This window comes from Lipotes vexillifer, unplaced genomic scaffold, assembly GCF_000442215.2.
Source record: "Lipotes vexillifer unplaced genomic scaffold, Lipotes_vexillifer_v1.1 scaffold640, whole genome shotgun sequence".
Lineage (NCBI taxonomy): Eukaryota > Metazoa > Chordata > Mammalia > Artiodactyla > Lipotidae > Lipotes > Lipotes vexillifer.
In genome coordinates this window covers 2,107,125-2,134,750 of record NW_006773138.1, presented here as the reverse complement: position 1 = coordinate 2,134,750, position 27,626 = coordinate 2,107,125, and the positions used below count along the sequence as shown (strand labels likewise).

The following is a 27,626-nucleotide window of genomic DNA, read 5'->3' as shown; positions in this document are numbered from 1 at the left end:
TCTATTCCCTTAGCTTTTGATTTCTCCATCAAATCTGAATGAGATCCTTGCTGGGTAGAGTAATCTTGGTTGTAGGTTCTTCCCTTTCATCACTTTAAGTATGTCATGCCACTCCCTTCTGGCTTGTAGAGTTTCTGCTGAGAAATCAGCTGTTAACCTTATGGGAGTTCCCTTGTATGTTATTTGTCGTTTTTCCTTTGCTGCTTTGAATAATTTCTCTTTGTCTTTAATTTTTGCTAATTTGATTACTATGTGTCTTGGCATGTTTCTCCTTGGGTTTATCCTGTATGGGACTCTCTGCACTTCCTGGACTTGGGTGGCTATTTCCTTTCCCATGTTAGGGAAGTTTTCGACTATAACCTCTTCAAATATTTTCTCGGGTTCTTTCTCTCTCTCTTCTCCTTCTGGGACCCCTATAAGGCGAATGTTGTTGCATTTAATGTTCTCCTAGAGGTCTCTTAGGCTGTCTTCATTTCTTTTCATTCTTTTCTCTTTATTCTGTTCCGCAGCAGTGAATTCCACTATTCTGTCTTCCAGGTCACTTATCCTTTCTTCTGCCTCAGTTATTCTGCTATTGATTCCTTCTAGTGTAGTTTTCATTTCAGTTGTTGTATTGTTCATCTGTTTGTTTTTTAATTCTTCTAGGTCTTTTTTAAACATTTCTTGCATCTTCTCGATCTTTGCCTCCATTCTTTTTCCGAGGTCCTGGATCATCTTCACTATCATTATTCTGAATTCTTTTTCTGGACGGTTGCCTATCTCCACTTCATTTAGTTGTTTTTCTGGGGTTTTATCTTGTTCCTTCAGCTGGTACATAGCCCTCTGCATTTTCATCTTGTCTATCTTTCTGTGAATGTGGTGTTTGTTCCACAGGCTGCAGGATTGTAGTTCTTCTTTCTTCTGCTGTCTGCCCTCTGGTGGATGAGGCTATCTAAGAGGCTTGTTCAAGTCCACTCTATGACTTTTGATTGGAGAATTTAATCCATCTACATTTAGAGTGATTATTGATAAGTAAGGATTTACTAATCCCATCTTAGTCGTTGTTTTCTAGCTGTTTTGTAGTTCTCTTGTTCCTTAATCCCTCTCTTGTGGCCTTCCTTTGTGAATTGGTGATTTTCTATCAAGGTATGCTTTGATTCCCTTTTTATTTTATGTGAATCCACTGTAGGTTTTTGCTTTGTGGCTATCAGGAGGCTTATATAAAACATCTTATAGATTTAAGAGTCTATTTTATGCTTGATAACAACTTAACTTCGATTGCATACAAAACTTTACCCTTGGCCGCCCCTCGGAGACTTGGCGCTCCTGGGCGCGCGCTTCGACCTCACCCGCCCAATTGTTGCCGCCTCGCCCCCTCCCCCTTCCGGGTACCTGGAAACCTCGGGCCCGGGAGCCGATTCTTGCCAGGGACGCGGGCCCCGGCGGCCGCGGGAAGCCAAGGATACAGCATTACATTTAGTATTCATGTCTCCATAGGCTCCTCTTGGCTGTGACAATTTCTCATACTTTCCTCATTTTTGATGACCTCGACAATGTTGAGGAGTACTGATACACCAGAAATACATCTACACGTGGAGCAACTCCTACAGAACACCTACTGAACGCTGGCAGGAGACCTCAGACCTCCCAAAAGCAAGAAACTCCCCACGTAACTGGGTAGGGCAAGAGAAAAAAGAATAAACAGAGACAAAAGGATAAGGACGGTACCTGCACCAGTGGGAGGGAGCCGTGAAGGAGGAAAGGTCTCCACACACTAGGAGCCCCTTCGCGGGCAGAGATTGCGGGAGGCGGAGCGGGGAGCTTCGGAGCCGCGGAGGACAGCACAGCAACAGGGGCGCGGATTCTTTCTGTATTTTTTCCTTCCTTCCCTCATTCCTTCCTTCCTTCCCTCCTCCCTCCCTCCCTCCTTTCTTTCCTTCTTGCCTTCTTCCTTTCTTTTCTTCTTTCTTTCTTTCTTCCTTCCCTCCTTCCTTCCTTCCCTCCTCTCTTTCTTTCTTTCTTTCTTTCTTTCCTATTTCCTCCTACTTATACTAATTCTCTCTACTTTCTCTCCCTTTTATTCTGAGCCGAGTGGATGAAAGGCTCTTGCTGCTCCAGCCAGGAGTCAGGACTCTGCCTCTGAGGTGGGAGAGCCAACTTCAGAACACTCGTCAAGAAGAGACCTCCCAGCCCCACATAATATCAAACGGCGAAAATCTCCCAGAGATCTCCATCTCAACACCAGCACCCAGCTTCGCTCAACGACCAGCAAGCTACAGTGCTGGACAACCTATGCCAACCATATAGCAAAACAGGAACACAACCCCACCCACTAGCAGAGAGGCTGCCTAAAATCATAATAAGTCCACAGACACCCCAAAACACACCACCAGACGTGGACCTGCCCACTAGAGAGACAAGATCTAGCCTCATACACCACAACACAGCCACTAGTCCCCTCCACCAGGAAGCCTACACAACGCACTGAACCAACCTTAGCCACTGGAGACAGACATCAAAAACAACGGGAGCTACGAACTTGCAGCCTGCAAAAAGGTGAACCCAATCACAGTAAGATAAGCAAAATGAGAAGACAGAAAAACACACAGCAGATGAAGGAGCAGGATAAAAACCCACCAGACCTAACAAATGAAGAGGAAATAGGCAGTCTACCTGAAAAAGAGTTCAGAATAATGATAGTAAAGATGATCCAAAATCTTGGAAATAGAATGGACAAAATGCAAGAAGCAGTTAACAAGGACCTAGAAGAAATAAAGATGAAACAGACAATGATGAACAACACAATAAATGAAATGAAAAATACTCTAGATGGGATCAATAGCAGAATAAATGAGGCAGAAGAACGGATAAGTGACCTGGAAGATAAAATAGTGGAAATAACTACTGCAGAGCAGAATAAAGAAAAAAGAATGAAAAGAACTGAGGACAGTCTCAGAGACCTCTGGGACAACATTAAACGCACCAACATTCGAATTATAGGGGTTCCAGAAGAAGAAGAGAAAAAGAAAGGGACTGAGAAAATATTTGAAGAGATTATAGTTGAAAACTTCCCTAATATGGGAAAGGAAATCGTTAATCAAGTCCAGGAAGCACAGAGAGTCCCATACAGGATAAATTCAAGGAGAAATACGCCAAGACACATATTAATCAAACTGTCAAAAACTAAATACAAAGAAAGCATATTAAAAGCAGCAAGGGAAAAACAACAAATAACACACAAGGGAATCCCCATAAGGTTAACAGCTGATCTCTCAGCAGAAACTCTACAAGCCAGAAGGGAGTGGCAGGACATACTGAAAGTGATGAAGGAGAAAAACCTGCAACCAAGATTACTCTACCCAGCAAGGATCTCATTCAGATTTGATGGAGAAATTAAAACCTTTACAGACAAGCAAAAGCTGAGAGAGTTCAGCACCACCAAACCAGCTTTACAACAAATGCTAAAGGAACTTCTCTAGACAAAAACACAAGAGAAGGAAAAGTCCTATAATAACGAACCCAAAACAATTTAGAAAATGGGAATAGGAACATACATATCGATAATTACCTTAAATGTAAATGGACTAAATGCTCCCACCAAAAGACACAGATTGGCTGAATGGATACAAAAACAAGACCCATATATATGCTGTCTACAAGAGACCCACTTCAGACCTAGAGACACATACAGACTGAAAGTAAGGGGATGGAAAAAGATATTCCATGCAAATGGAAACCAAAAGAAAGCTGGAGTAGCAATTCTCATATCAGACAAAATAGACTTTAAAATAAGGACTATCAGAAGAGACAAAGAAGGACACTACATAATGATTAAGGGATCGATCCAAGAAGAAGATATAACAATTGTAAATATTTATGCACCCAACATAGGAGCACCTCAATACATAAGGCAAAAACTAGCAGCCATAAAAGGGGAAATCGACAGTAACACATTCATAGTAGGGGACTTCAACACCCCACTTTCACCAATGGACAGATCATCCAAAATGAAAATAAATAAGGAAACACAAGCTTTAAATGATACATTAAACAGGATGGACTTAATTGATATTTATAGGACACTCCATCCAAAAACAACAGAATACACATTTTTCTCAAGTGCTCATGGAACATTCTCCAGGATAGATCATATCTTGGGTCACAAATCAAGCCTTGGTAAATTTAAGAAAATTGAAATTATATCAAGTATCTTTTCCGACCACAACGCCATGAGATTAGATATCAATTATAGGAAAAGAGCAGTAAAAAATACAAACACATGGAGGCTAAACAATACACTACTTAGTAACGAAGTGATCACTGAAGAAATCAAAGAGGAAATTAAAAAATACCTAGAAACAAATGACAATGGAGATACAACGACCCAAAACCTATGGGATGCAGCAAAAGCAGTTCTAAGAGGGAAGTTTATAGCAATACAAGCCCACCTTAAGAAGCAGGAAACATCTCGAATAAACAACCTAACCTTGCACCTCAAGCAATTAGAGAAAGAAGAACAAAAAAACCCCAGAGTTAGCAGAAGGAAAGAAATCATAAAAATCAGATCAGAAATAAATGAAAAAGAAATGAAGGAAACAATAGCAAAGATCAATAAAACTAAAAGCTGGTTCTTTGAGAAGATTAACAAAATTGATAAACCATTAGCCAGACTCATCAAGAAAATAAGGGAGAAGACTCAAATCAATAGAATCAGAAATGAAAAAGGAGAAGTAACAACTGACACTGCAGAAATACAAAAAATCATGAGGGATTACTACAAGCAACTCTATGCCAATAAAATGGACAATCTGGAAGAAATGGACAAATTCTTAGAAATGCACAAACTGCCAAGACTGAATCAGGAAGAAATAGAAAATATGAACAGACCAATCACAAACACTGAAATTGAAACTGTGATTAAAAATCTTCCAACAAACAAAAGCCCAGGACCAGATGGCTTCACAGGCGAATTCTATCAAACATTTAGAGAAGAGCTAACACCTATTCTTCTCAAACTCTTCCAAAATATAGCAGAGGGAGGAACACTCCCAAACTCATTCTACGAGGCCACCATCACCTTGATACCAAAACCAGACAAGGATGTCACAAAGAAAGAAAACTACAGGCCAATATCACTGATGAACATAGATGCAAAAATCCTCAACAAAATACTAGCAAACAGAATCCAACAGCACATTAAAAGGATCATACACCATGATCAAGTGGGGTTTATTCCAGGAATGCAAGGATTCTTCAATATACGCAAATCTATCAATGTGATTAACCATATTAACAAATTGAAGGAGAAAAACCATATGATCATCTCAATAGATGCAGAGAAAGCTTTTGACAAAATTCAACACCCATTTATGATAAAAACCCTGCAGAAAGTAGGTGTAGAGGGAACTTTCCTCAATATAATAAAGGCCGTATATGACAAGCCCACAGCCAACATCATCCTCAATGGCGAAAAACTGAAAGCATTTCCACTAAGGTCAGGAACAAGACAAGGTTGCCCACTCTCACCACTCTTATTCAACATAGTTTTGGAAGTTTTAGCCACAGCAATCAGAGAAGAAAAGGAAATAAAAGGAATCCAAATCGGAAAAGAAGAAGTAAAGCTGTCACTGTTTGCAGATGACATGATACTCTACATAGAGAATCCTAAAGATGCTACCAGAAAACTACTAGAGCTAATCAATGAATTTGGTAAAGTAGCAGGATACAAAATTAATGCACAGAAATCTCTGGCATTCCTATATACTAATGATGAAAAATCTGAAAGTGAAATCAAGAAAACACTCCCATTTACCATTGCAACAAAAAGAATAAAATATCTAGGAATAAACCTACCTAAGGAGACAAAAGACCTGTATGCAGAAAATTATAAGACACTGATGAAAGAAATTAAAGATGATACAAACAGATGGAGAGATATACCATGTTCTTGGATTGGAAGAATCAACATTGTGAAAATGACTCTACTTCCCAAAGCAATCTATAGATTCAATGCAATCCCTATCAAACTACCACTGGCATTTTTCACAGAACTAGAACAAAAAATTTCACAATTTGTATGGAAACACAAAAGACCCCGAATAGCCAAAGCAATCTTGAGAACAAAAAATGGAGCTGGAGGAATCAGGCTGCCTGACTTCAGACTATACTACAAAGCTACAGTAATCAAGACAGTATGGTACTGGCACAAAAACAGAAAGATAGATCAATGGAATAGGATAGAAAGCCCAGAGATAAACCCATGCACATATGGTCACCTTATCTTTGATAAAGGTGGCAGGAATATACAGTGGAGAAAGGACAGCCTCTTCAATAAGTGGTGCTGGGAAAATTGGATAGGTACATGTAAAAGTATGAGATTAGATCACTCCCTAACACCATACACAAAAATAAGCTCAAAATGGATTAAAGACCTAAATGTAAGGCCAGAAACTATCAAACTCTTAGAGGAAAACATAGGCAGAACACTCTATGACATAAATCACAGCAAGATCCTTCTTGACCCATCTCCTAGAGTAATGGAGATAAAAACAAAAATAAACAAATGGGACCTAATGAAACTTCAAAGCTTTTGCACAGCAAAGGAAACCATAAACAAGACCAAAAGACAGCCCTCAGAATGGGAGAAAATATTTGCAAATGAATCAACTGACAAAGGATTAATCTCTAAAATTTACAGGCAGCTCATGCAGCTCAATAACAAAAAAATAAACAACCCAATCCAAAAATGGGCAGAAGACCTAAATAGACATTTCTCCAAAGAAGATATACAGACTGCCAACAAACACATGAAAGAATGCTCAACATCATTAATCATTAGAGAAATGCAAATCAAAACTACAATGAGATATCATCTCACACCAGTCAGAATGGCCATCATCAAAAAATCTAGAAACAATAAATGCTGGAGAGGGTGTGGAGAAAAGGGAACACTCTTGCACTGCTGGTGGGAATGTGAATTGGTTCAGCCACTATGGAGAACAGTATGGAGGTTCCTTAAAAAACTACAAATAGAACTACCATATGACCCAGCAATCCCACTACTAGGTATATACCCTGAGGAAACCAGAATTCAGAAAGAGTCATGTACCAAAATGTTCATTGCAGCTCTATTTACAATAGCCCGGAGATGGAAACAACCTAAGTGCCCGTCGTCGGATGAATGGATAAAGAAGATGTGGCACATATATACAATGGAATATTACTCAGCCATAAAAAGAAACGAAATTGAGCTATTTGTAATGAGGTGGATAGATCTAGAGTCTGTCATACGGAGTGAAGTAAGTCAGAAAGAGAAGGACAAATACCGTATGCTAACACATATATATGGAATTTAAGAAAAAAAAATGTTATGAAGAACCTAGGGGTAAAACAGGAATAAAGACAGAGACCTACTGGAGAACAGACTTGAGGATATGGGGAGGGGGAAGGGTGAGGTGTGTTAGGGCGAGAGAGAGACATGGACATATATATACTAACAAACGTAAGGTAGATAGCCAGTGGGAAGCAGCCGCATGGCACAGGGAAACCGGCTCGGTTCTTTGTGGCTGTCTGGAGGGGTGGGATAGGGAGGGTGGGAGGGAGGGAGACAAAGAGGGAAGAGATATGGGAACATATATATATGTATAACTGACTCACTCTGTTATAAAGCAGAAACTAACACACCATTGTAAAGCAATTATACCCCAATAAAGATGTTAAAAAAAAAAAACAAAACTTTACCCTTTTACTCTCCTCCATTTTGTTTCTAATGTCACAAAACATTTCAGTGTCACAAAACACTTGATGTCTTTTTATATTGTGTAGTCATTAACAAATTAGTTTAGCTATAGTTATTTTTAATACTCTTGTCCTTTTAACATTTATACTAGAGTTAAGTGGTTAACATATCACCTTGTTAACATTATTAAAGTATTCTTAATTTGACTATATACTTACCTTTACCAGAGTGTTTTATATTTTCATATCTTTTCATGTCACTAATTAGTATAATTTTGTTTCAGCCTGAAGAACTCCTTTCAGCATTTCTTGTAAGGCAGGTCTAGTGGTGATGAACTCCCTCAGCTTTTGTGTGTCTGGGAAAGTCTTTACCTCTCCTTCATATATGAAGTACAACTTTACTAGATAGAGTATTTTGGCTGGCAGCTTTTTGGTTTTTTTTCCTTTCAGTGCTCTGAATATAACATCCTATTCCTCTGGACTGCATCATGTCTGTTGAGAATTCTACTGATAGCCTTATGTGAGTTCCCTTGTAAGTTATAATCCTTTTCTCTTGCTGCTTTTAAGATGCTCACTTTGTCTTTTATATTTGACAGTTTTATCATGTGTCTGTTGAGCCATACCCTGTATGCCTGCAAGCCCTGTACTTGCCCAGCCTCAAGACGGAAGAAAGAGCCCAGAGTCAGCAACAGATACATCACTAGTTCAATGGGATTAAACAGGGATCTCACATGTCTGAAGCAAGGTCCTGGAGTGACACCCCACTGTGTGCAGCAGACAGTGGGCAAGACATGGCAGTGGTCTTCACTACTGGGGGAGAGGAAGGTTACCAGTTATAGGGGGAACTGATGTCAGGTTGGCTCATCAGTTACTGGAGAACGAGTAGAGGAGCACGCCCCTTACTGCCCCTTTGATAAGCTATCATGGTGGAGATGTTCTGATCTAAAGATTAGAACAATCACTAGATGGGGGGGGGAGGTACAAGTATATAGGTATTTACTGATTAGGCTCTGTGATTAAGAGGGAAGGTCAGTTATGTGAGTAGTGTGTAGGTGAAGCAGGGACTGGTTGAGCAGGGGATGTACAGAGAGCAAGAGAACAGCCATCTTGGGTGGCCTGATAATACAGTGTCTTGGAGAGAATGGCTTTAAGTTGAGTTTGTTTGGTGACCTATGAGCTTCACAAACTTAGATATCCAAATCTCTCCTCAGATTTGGGAAGTTCTCAGCTCTTATTAATTAATTTATTTATTTTTAGATCTTTATTGGAGTATAATTGCTTTACAGTGTTGTGTTAGTTTCTACTGTACAACAAAGTGAATCAGCTATACATATACATATATCCCCATATCTTGTAGCTCACTGAGCCTCCTTAAAACAGCTAATTTGAAGTCTTTGTTGGATAAATCACAGACCTCCATGTTTTGGGGGATCCAATACTGGAAGACTGTTGTGATCTTTTGATGCTGTCATGTTTCCTTGATTTTTCATGTTCCTTGACATTTTGCATTGCTGTCCTCACATCTGAAGTAGCAGTCACCTCCTCCGAACTTTACTAACTGCCTTCAGGAGAGAAATACCTTCCAACAGCTCTGGTAGGGATGCTGGTATTTTCTCAGATCTTCTATGGATACACCAGCTCCTTGCTTTCTCCCTCTGTGGCAAAATTCTCAAGCTTGTATGCCTTCTCTTGATCCTCCAACATACCAGGACGAAAGCTGACAGCCTCCATTTTGTTTTCCCAAGGGTGGCAGTAAAGCTCATTTGTGGTCTCTCCCTTGCCCACAGATTCTAGCTGGCTTTCTACACATGCTTACTGGCCATAAGCCAAAACTCGCTCACTGCCACTGGGAGCATGCACAGGCAACTGGCCACAGAGTGGAAGCATGTGTGAATGAGGCATGTGGAGCGATGGGAGTGCCCATGGGCCAGTTGGGAGGATCCAGAGGTGAGGCTTCCCCAGTGACTTGTAGGTGGAGTCTGTAATGTAGTTAGTAAGATCCTCATCCCTTTAATGCCCTCTGAGAGTCCTATCTGCTGCTTTCCCAGACTCTTCCTTCCCCTAGGTCATGTAGATCATGATTCAATACTCTGGTTGAGGCAGGAGAGAAATGGGCTTCCTATACAGTTGGAGAAGCCAGGTGTTCACTCACATGCTCTTACTTTCTCCCACAGGGGCAATCACCAGCCAGGAAAATCTCTCTTGAACCTGAGTTCTGCTGCCCTGGGGTAGGAGTGATGCAGGTTAAGTCAAAGTGTTTCTCTTACCCTCTCTAATGCATCAAAGCTTGTACTTTTTTTCCTCCAACGGTGTGCTGGAATATAGATTCATAAAGGATATTGGTCTGTAGTTTTCTTTTCTTATGATATCTGCATATGGCTTTGGTATCAGGGTAATACTGGCTTCAAAGAATGAATGAATCGGGAAGTATTCACTCCTCTTCTAATTTTTGAAAGAGTTTGAGAAACATTCATGTTGATTCTTTTTTAAATGTTTGGTAGTAACACCAGTGAAGCCATCTGGTCCTGGGCTTTTCTTTGCCAGATGTTTTTTGATTACTGGTTCAACCTTTTCACTTGTTATAGGTCTATTCAGATTTTCAATTTCTTGTTGAATCAGTTAGGTATTTTGTTTCTAGCTAAGTATACAGTATTATTCAAGTCCTCTATATCCTTTGTTTATCTTTCATCTGTATAGTCTACCCATCATTGAAAGTGGGTGTTAAAGTCTCCAACTATTAATATTAAAATGTCTATTATTCCTCTTAATTTTGTCAGTTTTTGCTTCACATATTTTATGGACCCATAATTAGGTGTACATGTGTTTACAGCTGTTATATCTTCTTTGCAGACTAACCCTTTTATAATTATACAATGCCTCTCTTTGTCTCTTGTAATAATTTTTGTCCTAAAGTCTATGTTGTCTCATATTGTATAGCTATTCTAGTTCTCTTTTGGTCACTGTTTACATTTTTCACTTTCAACCTACTTCTGTCTCTGGATCTAAAGTGAGTCTCATCATATATTTGGACTATACTGTTTTTAAATCCATTCTGCCAATCTCTGCCTTTTAATCGGAGAGTTTAATTCATTTACATTTAATGTAATTACTGATAAGGAAGGACTTCTGCAATTTTTCTATTTATTTTCTATATGTCTTGTACCTTTTTGTTCCACAATGTCTCCATTAATGCCTTCTTTTGTGTTAGATATCTCCTACTGTACCATTTTGATTTCCTTCTTATTTCTTTAACTATGTATGTTTTAGTTATTTTCTTAGTGGTTGCCCTGGGAAATTACAATTAACATCTTAATTGAAAACAATATATTTCAAATTAATACCAACTCAATTTCAATAGCATACATAAACTTTGTTCCTATATAACTATATTCCCCCAACATTGTTATTGTCACATGAAGAGTCACAAAAATCATGAATGTGAAAATATCGTGTAAACCATCAACATAATATATAGATATTATTGTAGTATTTGGTCAGGTTAAGAGGCTTCAATGCTGGCTGAGAATCATCAGCAGTAAACTTGATAATGTTCCTAAGATTTAAGAGCTCAAACAATACCTTTGCTAAAAAATAGAGGAAGTAACTACTACTCCCACCTTTGTGCACATCCATTTCTATATTCCGAAAACCCTCACACAGTGCCTGGCACATAGTGGATATATTCAATAAATTTCTTATAAGTGAATAAAAATATATACAGAAATGCCTACGACATCCTTAAGGAAAGGAAAGAAAACTTCATCATTTATTAGGAATCTACTATCTGTCAGGCATTGTGTGTTTTAAATATACTGTACCTCATTTAATCCATATAGAAACCCTATAAATCAGCATCTTCAATTTACAGACAAAGAACGGAAGCAAGTGATTTTTCCAGGTCATACAGCTGAAGCCAAAGTTTAAACCTGTATCTCCAAGACTCTAAGGCCTGTGCTCTTTCTACCACAGCATACTGATCTTACATTCTACTCTACTCTGCCACAGAATAGACCCAGCACGTCTAGAGAAGTTCTCTCTTCCAAACACATAATGAAGTCATAAACAAGAGACAACAGCATTGTCTGAAAGGCAACTAGCTTAAAATTTCCACTGCCAAGGGACCAGATGGTTTCTGGGATTTCTAGTTAAGCTAAAAATACCCACAACCACAATGCATCTGACTTACAAACAAAGAAAAGGAGGAGCAGCCAGTATAAACATGCAGCTGGAAAGCTAGAAGATTTAATGCTTATAAAGCACTGCTTAAAGGGTTTTCAAATGGTATTACATGATATAAAACATTAGATAGCTCATGTTATTAATTGCTCACTCATCACTCTCTCTGTCTCTCACATACCCATACCACATTAGTTTTTTAATCAAACTCTCAAGTCTGGAAGAGCTGAGTTCCACCAAGAAGCTGAAGGTCGGAGAGGATCCTCCTCCCAGCCCCTAGCCTGGGTGTGTGAGGCCTCCCACCCCCACACACGTACTTGAATAAAAGCAGCAGCTTCCTTAGGCCTAGCTGTAGCTGCCACGCACCCAGAAAAGGGTAAGATTTTGTTACAATCCTTCCCTTGTATATTTATTGTTGGGTTATCTGCCTTGTGTATACTAGCATTCTTTCTTTTCTTTCTTTCTTTTTTTTTTTTTTACTAATTTATTTATTTATGGCTGCATTGGGTCTTCGTTTTGGTGCACGGGTTTCTTATTGCGGTGGCTTCTCTTATTGCAGAGCACGGGGTCTAGGCGGGCGGGTTTCAGTAGTTGTGGCACATGGGCTTCAGTACTTGTGGCTCACGGGCTCTAGAGCACAGGCTCAGTAGTTGTGGCGCACAGGCTTAGTTACTCCACGGCATGTGGGATCTTCCCAGACTAGGGCTCGAACCCATGTCTGCTGCATTGGCCGGCGGATTCTTAACCACTGCGCCACCAGGGAAGTCCCTCTTTCTTTTTTTAAAGTGTAAAATTTAATGGTTTTTAGTATATTCACAGAGCTACTTAACCATCACAATTTTAAAACATTTCCATCACCTCATAAAGAAACCTCATACCCTTTGGCTCTTACTCCTAAACCCCGCCTTCTCCTCCAGCCCTAAGCAACCACTGATCTACTTTCTGTCTCTACATATTTGCCTATTCTGGATATGCACTAGTATTTGTCTGCTAATGGATAGGAACATTGTTTCCACAGCTGTATTTCAAAAGGCCTAGAGTAATGCAAAAGGATTTGAGTCCCCTCAAACAACAGGATAACTGGACAGCTTCTTACCCACCTCTGTACAATCTTGTATTTTTTTAGAACAAGACAGGGTATAAATTATTTAAACAAACAGAAGGAAGGAAGCTTTCTGTTGTAAAGGTAGATCATTTCAAGACAAAGAGCTTAAGCACAGAGCCTTCTGTCACAGGGTTCTGACAATGGTTTGCTAGAAAGAGCACAGCTTTGGAGTCAAGAGAGACCTGAGTTCCAATTCCATCTCTGTCACTCTACTCAGGTGAGAAGTTCTGGGGTGAGTTACTTAACCTCTTTGAACTGCATTTTCCTTAGCTGAAAAATGAGAATGTTATAAATCTTATACGATTAATGTAAGAACTAAAGGAAACGACGTATGTAAAGTACTGAACATGGCAGGAAGCCCTAGGAAAAAGCTAGTTCCCTGATGCTACCCTTCACCATCCTGCCAGACCCCTCTGAAAACCACCAGTATATTCCACTTTAGTATGGAAGAGAGATTACTGACACCTCTAAAACCTGCTCCTTAAATTCCACATCACTTCTCCTTAAGCTACCTTCCTTTTCCATCCATACTCCATACTCTTAACAAGATTTGTCCTCTTAACCAGCTCATCCACTTGATTTGCTTCTATTCTTTTATCCCTCCCCCCACACACACACACACACACACACACACACACACACACACACACAGGCACGCACACACAAAACCTGTCCCAGGCCATCATCAAGTCTTGTGGTTTCTTTTAAATCACTACCTCATTTTTCTCTCATAGTCTCCTTTCCCTCGTGGTTACTGTCTGGACTATTCCCCACACATAACTTGCTAAGTCTAATCCTGAGATTTTTACAGAACTCACTAACTGCCTCTTACCCTTTCCTTTTCATGCCCTGGTCACATTTCCTCCACCTTTTAAAACCCTGCTCTAAGCCACTTCTAGACACTTCAGTTTTAGAGGTGAAAAGAATCTTAAGAAATCATTCAGGGAAATGCCCTGCCCAGCAATAGGTATGGCATAACAACTTGCATTTTACATAAATGATACAGAAGGAGGTCAACTGATTTTACTCAAGCTCACACCACTAATTCCCTAAAACTCCGTAGACTGGCTTCTCCACCCTCATCTCTCTGGTTTGCCTCCTTTCATCAATTCTAAAGCTAGCCCTCCAGGGCTTCCCTGGTGGCACAGTGGTTAAGAATCCGCCTGCCAATGCAGGAGACGCAGGTTCAAGCCCTGGTCCAGTAAGATCGCACATGCCGCGAAGCAACTAAGCCTGCGCGCCACAACTACTGAGCCTGTGCTCTAGAGCCCGCGAGCCACAATTACTGAAGCCCACGTGCCTAGAGCCCACGCTCTGCAACAGGAGAAGCCACCGCGATGAGAAGTCTGTGCGCCACAAGGAAGAGTAGCCCCCGCTCGCTGCAACTAGAGAAAGCCCATGCACAGCAACGAAAAACCAACACAGCCAAAAATAAAATAAATTAATTAAAAAATAATACAGCTAGTCCTGCAGTATCACATCATTTATGTGTCTGGTATCTGTCCGCTGAAAGCATCTATATTTTCATTCATTCATTTTAAAAAAGAGGAACAAGTCTGCATATTTTAATTCACTCCAACACTGGCTGGGCATGCAGTTAATATGACTGAGTCTGCAGTCAGTCTCTGTCTCTGTCTCTGTCTCTCCTTACACACACACCTTAGAGGAAGCACAGACACTTCAGGTCTCTTTTGCTGCACCCCACTCTGAACCACAGACTCAGGCTTAAAGTATTTGGACATTAGAAAACAAAATAATGTAGTTAATTTCTACTTAATTAAGGCTTAATTATTACTCAGTGTAACACAGATTTTTCTTTTACAGAATCTATAAAAAGGATCCTCATAAGCTACTGTTAATGTATTAAAGAGCTAAAGGCAACTTTATAGTATAAAAGCTTTATCAATGTGGTCATTAGACTCCCCCTAAATCCCATATTAATCCAATGGAATCTAGTCTAAACAACAGCCACCAGCCAATCTGTTTCCTCCACAGCTCCCAGAGTCCTCCCTCCTAGAGACTCTGCAAGTTTGACAATTCTGAAAAAGCCCCCTTTAACCTACCCAAGGGCACAAGACCTATCTCATTAAACATTCCACAAGTATTTATTGAGCCTCTACTATGTGCCAAGCACTGTACTAAGTACTGTGAATATAATGGTAAACAAGATTTTTGTCCCTGCTTGCAAAGGATTTAAAGCCTAGTGGGAAAATGGGCAGAGGCAGCATAGGGATCTATAAGAAAGTCATGGTGGACAAAAGGGTATAGTGGAAAGAGCCAAGAAATCTCAGTTCTAACTCACTGTCCTACTACTCTAGCAGTCTAAGATTTGGCAAGCCATGGTCTCTCGCTGAGCTTTAGTCTTCTCACCCATAAAACAAAGGAATTAGATAAAACAATATTTAAGATCCTTTTCAGTTCTAAGAGTTCTAAAAGAAGATAACAACAAAACAGCAGCAGCTATACTCACTGAAGGCTTATATGCCAGTAATCTCACTAGGCACCATTTACTTAAGATAAAATTTTGTACAGAATGGCAGTACTGGCATTACTGCATCACCTTCTCTTCTTCATTTTTTAAACTGGAAGGAGGATAGATGGTTTGATTATATTTCTTTTTATGGTTATACCCTATTCCCAAGAAGAATTTTAAGTGACTTACAGTAAAAATACATAAAGAATGAGCGTTAATAGAGAATAAAGACCACATTAAGTAATAAATATGAGAAGAGTATACCAAAAATTATTTCTTTAATTATATGCCATGTTGGAAGGTCATGATGACTGAATTGAAAACTCTCTCTTAATTCTAAACTTCCTGACAGCCAAAGCAAAGAGGAAAACACAACTGAACGTGTAGCTCTTAGAAAAGACACTAGCTCAACAGAGAAAGTTTTTCCAGACTGAGTTTTTAGAATAACTTACAACCACGTTTTTTGTTTGATTCTTCTAGTGGTGAAGAGGGCATGAGGGATGAAGGGAAATAAATTTAAACAAATAAACAAACCAGTTTTTCAGATATTTAAAATAAAAGCCTAACTTTATAATTATACATCTTATGGTTCAAGTTAATTCTTTTCAATTCACATATATTTTATAATTTACTTAGAAATGACCTTGGGTTAACTATTACTCTATCTGCCTATTTGGAAGAAGTTTCATTTTCAAAGGGCTACAGAACTTTATTAATAGTGCTGCAAAACATTCTTTGCTTTGAATGTTTCAAATGAAAATAGACTGAGCTACTGGCAAGACTCGGCCAGAATCTATTGATGGATTCCTTCCAAAATAACCATCCTATCAGGACTACTCACTCTTAACTCCATGCTTTTGGGCTTAAGAAAGAAAAGTTTATAAAGTAGATAAGTAAAATAAATGCAGATTAATTTGATTTAAATACAGATGTAAAAAACTTTAAAGCTTTTACAGATGAACTCTCTTTAGGAAACAAACTTGCAGAGAAAAACCTATTCTTCTGTTATTGCTTGACAGAAAAAAATGCATTTGAAATATCCCCAAACTGTTAACAATGCTAATTCTTTTTTTCTTGTGGTAAAATATATATAACATGAAAGTTACCATTTTAAGTTTACAGGCACATCGCTATGCAACCATCACCAGGCTAATTCTTTTTTAATATATCCATATGCCTCATCTCATTGTCAGCACTAACAACTTCATATTGCTTTCCTAAATATCATTTAGAATTGAAACTTAATATTTTCTTAACTAAGAAGTAAAACATGTTGACTAAATAAGAGATGCAATTCACAATATTACCATAATAAATTTTCCAACCTAAAGTTTCCATGACATCAGCAAACTATTTCCTAAAAAGATAACCCTACCAACCAAATCCAATTAATTTTTTAAAAAACTGTACTAATAACTGAACTCAACCCACAACCTTGGATATTTGGAAAAAATAAATGCTGAAATCCATATATGTATAATACTGATTGCAACATTTCTTAACAATAACATGTTAAGTAAATATTTTCTTATAAATTAATCCCATTGTGACTCAACGATACATACTAAGGGCAAGAATGGGCCAAGGAGCAGGAAAAGAAGATATACCACACATATTCCAGAGCCACACATAATCAAAAGCACACCCCTCTGTACAGACTTTACATTTTGCCCTTTAGAGAAGAATTTTCTAAGTTCCTTGGTAGGCATTTCTAAGTAACAACATATTAACCTTCTACCCACTTTAAAAGAATGAATTACAGGGGTAGAGACTGGAATTGGTAATAAGTAGTTCACCTATCCAGTGTCCACTCCAATTAACTGGGGCAATTTGGCCTTGGCATCATATTTGGGTTTTAATAAAATTTTCCTTTTTCCCAAGTAATTTCAAATGAAGAGATATTAACTGACTAATCACAGATTGCCTAAAGCAACATTTATTTGTTTCAGGGGATATTTATTGTGACTTGATTGGAACTAACATGATCTTCTTCTCTTTCCAGTAGATCCCTCCAATAATCATTAAGATACACCCACTATAAATGGGGAGAAATCCACATACACATTCAGAAGCTGACGATTCTTAGTCAAGCAATCTTTAATTTTTTAACTTTACAGGGCATCTATAGTTCAAGCTCATATGCACAAAGCAAGAGTTTCATCATCACCATAAAAGGTTAAGTACACTGGCTTACATCTTACGTATTGGGTTCTCATTTCATCAGTCAAGCTACAGTGGCTACAATCCAGTGGCCATTCAACAAATGTCAAATGAGTGAATAAACTGTTCAGTAAAGGGCCTTCCTGGAAGGAGTTACCATCACCCAGAGAAGGGGAGGCATTTAAGAGAAGGAGAGGTTTAGCGAATTTTACTCACAGAAATAACAGGAAATGCTCAATATTCTGTAATAACCTATATGGGAAAAGAATCTGAAAAAGAATGAATATATGTACATGTATAACTGAATCACTTTTCTGTACACCTGAAACTAACACAACATTGTAAATCAACTATACTCCAATAAAATTTAAAAAAGAAAAAGAACAGGAAAATCAGAACATATACCAAAAGGATTCAGATATAAAAAGAACAGGGTTCACAATAGCATGAACTTTATAACATTCTTAAACTTGGTAGATTTTTTTCGTCATATTTATTAGTGAGTAGCAATAAAAAGCCTTAAGATATAAAGGGTCCAGGTATATGTCCATAGGACCAGCAAGAGAGAGACACTTCATAGTGCTGTGGGAAGGAGAAGAACCCTAGAAATAAGGGTGAGCAATGCCAGCTCTAAATCAAAAAAGACAACAAAATGGGGTAAAGACTGTGTCTTTTTATATTAAAAGAGAGGGCATGGCACATAGTACCTACTGTCTGTTGAATAAATGATTCCTTCCAGCCTTCCTCCCTTCTTTCATTTCTTCTTCCCTTCCTTTCCCTCCTGCTATCTATCTACCTACCTACCTACCTACCTATCCATCCATCTATCCATCCTTCTTTCCTTCCTTCCACCAAGCTCTTCATTATTCTTCCATCACCCAATATTCATCCAATTCCTCCTTCCTTTCCTCCCCAGGGCCTGCAAAGTCTAAAGGAACAAGAAGTGCCTTGACAAAGGTCTTAAAAACTTTTTAGTTTGCCCTCTTGAAACCTATCAATATACATTTTAGTTCCAGGCGTTGAAAATAAATCAACTCTGGCCTCAAGTTCCTATTAAGAGGAAAAAAGTCCACAAAGAAAATCCATGGATATTGTCTTCAATATCAATGGTTGTTGAAGAAGGCTTTCTTGTTTTCTCCCAGAAAAGAAAGTTCAACTCTGCAGCAGAGCAATTAGTACAATCTTACCCTGAGGATACCCGAAATGGGTAAAATTTACTTTTAAAATTTCAGGTCAGCCCCTTATTCCTAACCCATATTTGAAAACCAGTTCCCCCATTTTCCCTCACTCCCACCTCCCCCAAAGTAGCTACAACAAACACTTTAAAGCTCCCCCAGTCCCTTTTGTCTCATATCCCAAAATGAAAGAACCCTGAATGGATTCAGTATCAGTCTCTTACCCTGCCAGGAAAGATAGGGAGTAGGAGTTGTTCTTGGAAACAAATGCCGAGCGGTGTGTCTGTATCATCTTGCCTCGAGAAGGTTCTTCATTCTCTGAATCTGAGAGACGTGCAGGACACTGGCAGGAGACAAGGGAGACAACACTGTCCATTGGGGGTTCCCATGGAATCTCCCAAAGCTATTGTTCAAATCTCTCTTTCTATTATATGTTCTCTGTGAGTTCCAATCTATGTTTCCAACTGCCTCTTGGGATCCCAATCTGGATATCCCAAATGCAGCTCAAACTGCAGTTTGACTCCAAAGTCAAACTCAATATTTCTCTTCTCTAAGTCCCCCTACCAACCCAGTTAGAAGCTTCAGTGTCACCCATGACTCTTTCCTTTCCTTTCTTCAAAGTCATAATAACATCGTATAGAGGTTTTGAGTACCCCAACACACCCAAGTATTTTATTTCATCTACTCTTTAACCTACCCCACTAAGAAGGGATTATTACCTTTTACAGATGGAAAACTGAGGCTCAGAGTAGTTAATCTGCCTAGGATTGTAGAGCTAATAAGTAGTTAACGTTGGCACTGTGATCCAGAGCATCTGTCTCCAAAATGCCTCCACGTTATTTCTACTTTGCTCCATTCTACTCCTCGAATGTCTTTCAGATCTAACTCTTCTCATGAATACTCATTGTCACTGTCTTTCCTTAGATTCTCATCATCTTCTGCCTTGACTACTGCAATAATCTACTTATGGGTCTTGCTCTCTCCAGCCTTTCTTCCCTGCAACCCCCTCCATATTATCAAACACACAGACAGAATCCCATCACTCCCCTGCTTAACCACTGGTGACTTCAGGATAAAGTCTAAATACCTCAGCATGATCCAATAACCTTCAGAAACTAGATCCGATATTCCTCCAAGTTTTTCTCCCACCAGTTCCGACACAGGGAACTCCTTGAGCTCTACTGCAATCATACTACTTTCTACTCTCCACATGCATCATCATAGTCTTTCAAAACTCCTATTCTTTTGCACATGCTATTCTTCCCTTTGCCTAAGATTCTCCTTCCACATTCTCTGCCTATAAAATACTCATTGGCCTTTCAGAGGCATCTTAAATGTCACTTTCGCTTCCAAACACCCTTAGATCAGCTTTTTCCATCTTGCTGACACTCATTCATTTACCTTCATTTTATTTTAGAGTCTCTTTTTGAGTCTTTAAATTTACATTCAAAGTTTCTTTTACGTGTGTCTTTTGCATACACATATGAGGATTTGCTCATGATTCAATATGAGTGTCTTCTTTATAGGGGGAGCAACTAATCACACTGAACTGTAGCTTCTTATTTAGGAGTCTGATTTCTGCTGTAGACAACAGACTCTTTGAGAGCAAGTGACCACCTTTTCTTTAAAACTTCTGATACCATTATATAGTAGGTAAACAAAAAAAGTCTAATAATCTAATGATTAACCAGTTTTCTAATGATTCAATGACTATCAAAGTTAGAGTTGTAGACAGAGGCATGCAAGGCATCTTATGGCTCAGAGTACCCTGTATTCCTTAAATGCCTTGTTATTCTCTAGGTTGATAGGCACATTCATACAACAGGCTATGTTTCCAACAGCCTTTAAGAAACAGTTGAAGGATTACAATTTACAGAGAAGCTTTTCAATTCTGTAGGGTATCTATCACTCCTTAAAGAACCCTGTTGTACAAACTATTCACTGGAGAAACTTTAATAGCACTAACCCATTACCAAATTTATTGGAAAGAAAGAAAAAGTTTTGACATCAATAGACTCAACGGGATAAATAATGGCAATTTTTTTTAGGTCTTTCTGCATAATCAATTCGGTACCAAATAAAAGAATGTTCAAATTCCAGCTCTATTACTTAGCTATCACTGTCACTATAGGTTAATTGCTTTACCTTTTTGAGCCTCAGTTTCTCATCTATAAAATTAAACATGATCTGTCTACTACGTATATTGTGATAAACCATTAAAAACACATAGTGCATTAGCTCACAAGTAGTAAGTGCTCAACAAAAGATAGATTTTAGGGCTTCCCTGGTGGCGCAGTGGTTGAGAGTCCGCCTGCCGATGCAGCGGACACGGGCTCGTGCCCCGGTCCGGGAAGACCCCACATGCCGCGGAGCGGCTGGGCCCGTGAGCCATGGCCGCTAAGCCACCGATTAAAAAAAAAAAAAAAAAAAAAAAAAAAGAGATAGATTTTATTTATATCAATTTTAATACTATTAATCTTTTAAGAAAAAACTCTTGGTATTATAATAGGTATATGCCAGGTTCCTTTTAATTGTTGAAAATAAATTTACATTATTATAAATAAATAATTATATAAACAGAAGGTACCCTGACCCCCAATCCCTCTATATTTCTACCCTCACGAAACCTAGAGCCATAAGATAGGAAAATATTTACCTCTCATCTTTAACTTTGGATAAAAACAAGCGTATAGGACTATGGATTCCTAAAATGGAAATCTCTAAAATGATATTTTTTAAAATGTTGTGCCTAAAAAAAATTAAAAGAATGATAATACCCAGGGTTGGCAAGGGTGTGAGGAAATTAGTTTAGCACATTTGTTTACTACTGTTTAATACAAACTTTAAAGTTCAAAGTTTAATACAAACTTTCTGGAGGTCAACTGAATAATAAGTACAAAAAGTACACTCCCTTTGATCTGATCATTCCACTTCTAGTAATCTACAAGGAACTAATGAGATACATGGATTTCATCACAGCAGTGGTTTAAGACAGCAAAATATCAACAGATTAATTAATTGGATAAATTCTACAGTAAAGAATAACTAGCAGACCACTAAATAATGATATGGGATTCTTTATTTACATGGAAAGACATCTAGGACTTATAATTTATTAAAGAAGGTTATAAAACAATATGTATACTGGGTTACATTTTCTGAAAAGAAAAACAATATATTTTACACACACACACACACACACACACAAACACACTTAGAAGTGAAGTCTGGAAGGATATTCACCAAAATGTTTATAGGAGTTATCTCTAGGCTATGGGATGACAAGCAATTTTTCACTTTCAACTTTATAATCTTTAGTATGACTATAATTGTTACACCAAATTGTTTTCCAACAATTTGCACTACTGTCGGTATTAACTGCACCATAACAAATCGTAATAAATTAAACATCGTGCCTATTTTATTTTCTTTCTGAACAAATAACTGTTTCTAGAATAAGCACTTCTCTTCCTCTATTTGGATTCAACTTGATAAACACATATCAAACACTTGTGATGTGCAAGGTACTATGGGAGATTTAAAAAACAGTAAGACACATTTCCTATACTTAACAAACTTACAAATTAAGTAGAGAAACACAAACACACAAATAACCATAATGTAAGGAAGAATGAAATAAGTCCTATAAAAGTTACAAAGTGAGGAGAGGAAAGTTGAAGAGAATGGATGATGGGAGTGGAGAAAAAGTGAGGAATCCCTATAGGTTCCAGGAAGGTGACAGCTTTTAAACTAGACATGGAAAGATAAATAGCCTTTCAACAGGTAAGGTCAGTGGCATTTCAATGAGATGAAATGCAAGAGCAAGGATTCTCAGGAGGGAAAGCATAGATTATACATTTGGGGGAAAGCAAACAGCTCTGTTCCCTGGAGTTCTCGGATGTAAGCAAAAATGGAAAGATAAGCTAGAATAATACTAAGGACCTGAATGTTGGGGTGAAGAGTTCTCATTTAATTCCACAGGAAATGGGGAGCCACTGAGGTTTTTGGAGCAGGACGGTGAAATGATCAGTCCAGCTCTAATCATAATACTCTCTATATAAAATATAATCCTTCAGCTGGCTTTTCACTGAGACCACTTGAGCTTCTTTTCAGTCCCAATATGAATGCATCCTTGGCTAAACTAAATGAAATTATTTGTTCAACACCAAAATTTCTTAAGACATATTTAAAGTAAAATTTTAAAAGTCCTCAAAAATATAAAATATAAAAGCAAACAGAAAAAAGGTAAAATCACAAAAATCTAAAACTTAAAGTGTTCATAGATCTGATTTTATTCAATGTACAGGAAATTTTGCAAAACTGGCCATTGCCAATCAGGATTTGTACTTCCTGATTCCTTTTAAGATTAAATTTTAGGTTGATGTAATTAATTTCTACTTCAAAGATTACAGTGGCAAAAGAAAAAATAATTAGAGCAATTTCCCATCCTTGCTATGAATTAATACTAGAGATCATTTCCTGGAGGAAACCTAGATCCGGCAAGGCCGAAAACAATAGGTTCTTTCTATCAAAAGGACCACAGTAAAGAGTAAGCTCTCTTTGTCAAAATTGGTTTGTCCTAAAAAGAAATGTCTTTCTGGGCTGTTTTCCCTGAGGACACTAATGGACAGTCCTGTTGGGATGAAGAGGCAGAGTTTGCGGTCTTTAGAGACTACAGACAACAGTTGGGGCTATTAGTCAGAAGACATACTATATGCACAAGACTATCATATATTTTATTCTTGCCTTCCTAGATAAACTGTATTCTCTCCAAAAGCAGTCTTTTTCCTTTTGTAGTTCCCAATGAACAGAGCATTGAGAGTACATAAGCATTTCATATTTGTTAAACTGAATCTTTTAGAAGGTTGGAATGCAAATGATTGTTTTTAACAATAATTAAATAGTAACAATTATTATTATTATAACTGGGGTAAAAAAGCCCCACATATACATTGACAGTCAGCAAATACTATCAATCCAAGAAAGCTTAAGTAATCTCAAATTTTGAAGTTCAGGAAAAATGCTTTTGCAAAGAGTACACCTAAAGCACAGAGAAATTAACCTGGCCAAAGTTGTACAATCTGTTACAATGCCGGGACCTGTTTAACAGGCAGACTTCAGGTCTAGAGATATTTTTTCCCTCTATTCTGGTATGTTGTCTGTCTTTATATATGGTAAAGCTTTATTAAATCCACCTAATTAAAAATATAGCCTGAAATACTAATAAGCCTGAATCACAAAACATTTTAATAGATATGACTCTAAAGGTATGCTAAGTACATATAGCAAGTAATAGAAGATGTCTAATCCAATATGAATTACTAAAGAAAAAAAAAAAACAATTGTAATCATCCATTTGAACTGTAATCAGTGGATCCTCCAAAAGTGCTTTCTTGTATTAGTTAAATATACCATTTACAACATTTTCCAGTAATTTGCTTGGTAAATAAGTAACAAAAAAAATTCAGGCAAGATTTGGCCCAATTAGAAGTATAATTAGGTTAAGTTTAAACTAAGTAATCTAATATTGAGGACCTACTTTGTAACTAGAACTGTGCTGTTTGGGGCATTATAAAGAGTAAAGGGAAGTAAAATACAAACTATAAGGAAATCTAGTTGAGGATATAACACATACAGAACTCAGATGTCAAATAACTCATAAATCAAAATGACAATATATGTAATAAAACTTACCACAAGTAGTAAACTATACTAGGTTTTTCCTCTCACTCACCTTTTTTCCCCACTGTTCCCGCTTAATCTTTCCACACAAGTCTCATTGTCCCATTCACAAATCATTTTCTCCAGCTCTCCATCTGAATGCTAAGTTCTTCACTATTCTTAAGCAGCACAGTCAATGACTGTTACTATTCACCAACAAAGGTTTTTCAGATCCACATCACCTGGGCTCATTGCTGATTTTGAGGCAGGTGTCCATCAAAAAGGTGATCTACTTACACGCTCTAGATTTGTCTTCAGTACTAATGGCTCATCTCTTTTTTTCTGTTCATCCATTTTCCTTTTTCCCATTTCTGTATCCTCTGGTAACAGCCTGTGGATTTGATCTTCAGAGGTTTTCTCCTCTTGTAACTTTTCTTCTCTCAGCTAAAAATACAAATCACACCAAGACAGTAGTTTTAGGCAACTATAGACTTAAAAACATCTTTTACTCAGTAGTCTATTAGAACAAACAGGAAAGTTTTGAGACTATTTTCTTATTTGCTATAAAGCCCTCTTAATTTTTAAGTCTACTTTTACTTGAATCTTGCCAAACATTCCCTTCATGGCTTAAGATTTAAGTGCTCTGCATTCTTGAGCAATATGAAATCACAAAGGCTAAGATAATACACATAATCAAAAAATAAGGTTTATTCACTTAGCCAAAAAAGGTGGAACCTAAAAACTTTCCTTACTCCCATAAACCAGATATAACTGCACTGGACCAGGAGAACAGCAAAGATGTAGGCCACAGAGGGCCAGAGAAGTTGGTCTAGGCAAGACAGGTCTTTGGGCCTACTGGAAACAGAAAAAATGGCTTATCACAGTTCCAACGTCCTACAATTTATGTGGATCTTGTGATCCACAGGATAGGTCAAGATACATTGTCTACAAAGAAAGTTAAGGCAGACTAATATGCTTCTCATTTGGGGGAGGTAGCATGGCATTATGAAAATAAGATGGGTTTTGGAATTTAAAACCTGGGTTCTACTGGTTCTGTCACTTACTTAGCAGCTATATGATCTTGGGCAAATGAACCACCATATGCTCACCTACAAAACAGGATAACTCTACTTACTTTGCAGATATTGTTGTAAGAAATAAATGAGATAATAATATAAAGTATTTACTGCAGTATCTTGCTATATACTTAGAGTATATCAAGAGTTCCCTTTCCTAACCTCCCTTTATTCTCTTTTCATTGCCTGGGATTTTAATAAAATTTAAATGACAATGTATATGAAAGCAATTCTAGGCTATTAATATTTTAATCATACTTATAAAATAAAACTAAAGAACAAATAAATATTTTTCATTGGCTGTCAACTGGGTTAAAAAACAAAAACAACAATAACAATAAACAACAATAAGATTTAGTCTTATCTTTCCAATTTCCATAGGTATGATTCCAATAAGCCTGAACTAGTCTTTAACATGCTGGGTCTAATTCAAGAGGTTATGAATATGCAAAGAACACCATAAACAATGTTACGTCAGGAGGAGATTCAAATGAAATAATGTACTCCCAACTCTGCCCAAGTCAAACAAGAACACAAGAGGAAGAAAGCTAACCCATAGCTAGGCAGAAAGCTAACCTGAAGTCTATGCTAACTGCCCACATGAAAGATCAATGCCTTTTTATGATCTTAGATCAATGCCTTTTAATGATCTTAGATGACCACAGGCTACAAAGGAGCATTTCACTTTTAGAGGATAGAAAGGCAGAGTGGCACACACAAAAAACAGATTTTAGCATCATGTTATCATTTACTGAACTCTATGTTTCAGGTGCGGAGCTAAAGCACTGTTACATTATCTCATTTCTACTTTAAAAATTAAAAAACAAAACTAAGGTTTAAAAAAAACTATGGCAAATTCACAGAGCCATAGCCTTGGAGCTGGAATTCAAATCTATGTTTACCTCGGTTGTTCTCAACCAAGGATGATTTTGCCTCTCAGGATACATCTGGCAATGTCTGGAGACACTTTTGGCTGTCACAACTGAGGGGATAAGGTGTGTGGTGCTACTGGCATCTAGTGGGTAGAGGCCAGGAACTGCTACTAAACATCCGAAATGCATAGGATAGCCCCCAACAATATATACATACACAGACGTTGCTATTTTAAAAAAACTAAATATTAAATTTCCTGTTTTACGTATTTTAGTGTTATTTTGTTTTGTGCTTGTGTTTACATACTATGTTCTCTGGCTTTTCTAGTGTTTTAGAATGCATCCTTTGCCTCCTAATAATGTTTATGGCTGCTCTCAAAGTTTTTGACAATAAACTTGTGTGTTGTTGGCAAAACAACCTTCTCATTGCAGTGTTGAGTCTCTGCTAACACAGCATCACCTTAAAGGTAAAAATTTACAAAATTGAAAAACCCATATATACATTTAAACTTCACATGAATCATGTTGGTGTTTTCTCTATATTGGGTTCTGCAGATGCGCTTTTTTTTTTGTCCCTTTTGATGGTTATTTATAAGGACTTGAGAACTTGGTATCTAGGAAAGAGTTTTTATATTCAGCGAAAATGACTCAGTGTCAGAAAATAGCATATAAACTTGAATAAGAAGTATCAATAGCTGCTGTTTATTGAACTCTTCCATGTTTGGGGCATTAAGTTTATAGAGCTTACCTTATCATTATCATTTTACAGACACAAAAATTAACATTCAGTGGTTATTTCCTGAAGTCAGTGTTAGAATATCGAAGAGCTTAGATTTTAAAGCAAACCACTGGCTTCAAATACCACAGTTTCTCAACCTCAGCACTACTGACATTTTGGGTTAGATAATTCTTTGTTATGGGGAGCAGGTCAGAGTCTGAGTAGAAGGCTTATTCATGAATACTTTATTGGGTAGCAGGAGTTAAGGATGGAGTAGTATAACAAGGAGAGACAACGAGCCAATAAAAGTGGTTGGCTTGACAGTCGGCTACAGAAGACAATATGAGAAACTGTATGCAATGCAGCTCAAGACTATTAATCAGAAGTGAGAAAGGGGGAAGCATATATATATATATATATATATATATATATATATATATATGTATGTATATGTATATGTATATGTATATGTATATAAATAGACTCCCACTTCC

General features: G+C 37.8%; 1 protein-coding gene across 1 annotated transcript in view; it reads right to left on the bottom strand.

Moving 5' to 3' along the window:
* The window catches only part of RNF169 (ring finger protein 169), a 100,318-nt gene that overhangs the window by 9,334 nt on the left and 63,358 nt on the right, over positions 1 to 27,626 (bottom strand). The window contains exons 3-4 of the mRNA XM_007448103.1: positions 24,764 to 24,910; positions 19,030 to 19,148 (exon numbers count right to left, since the gene is read on the bottom strand). Coding sequence (XP_007448165.1) covers positions 19,030 to 19,148; positions 24,764 to 24,910 — 266 coding nt within the window. The remainder of the gene's footprint in view (positions 1 to 19,029; positions 19,149 to 24,763; positions 24,911 to 27,626) is intronic.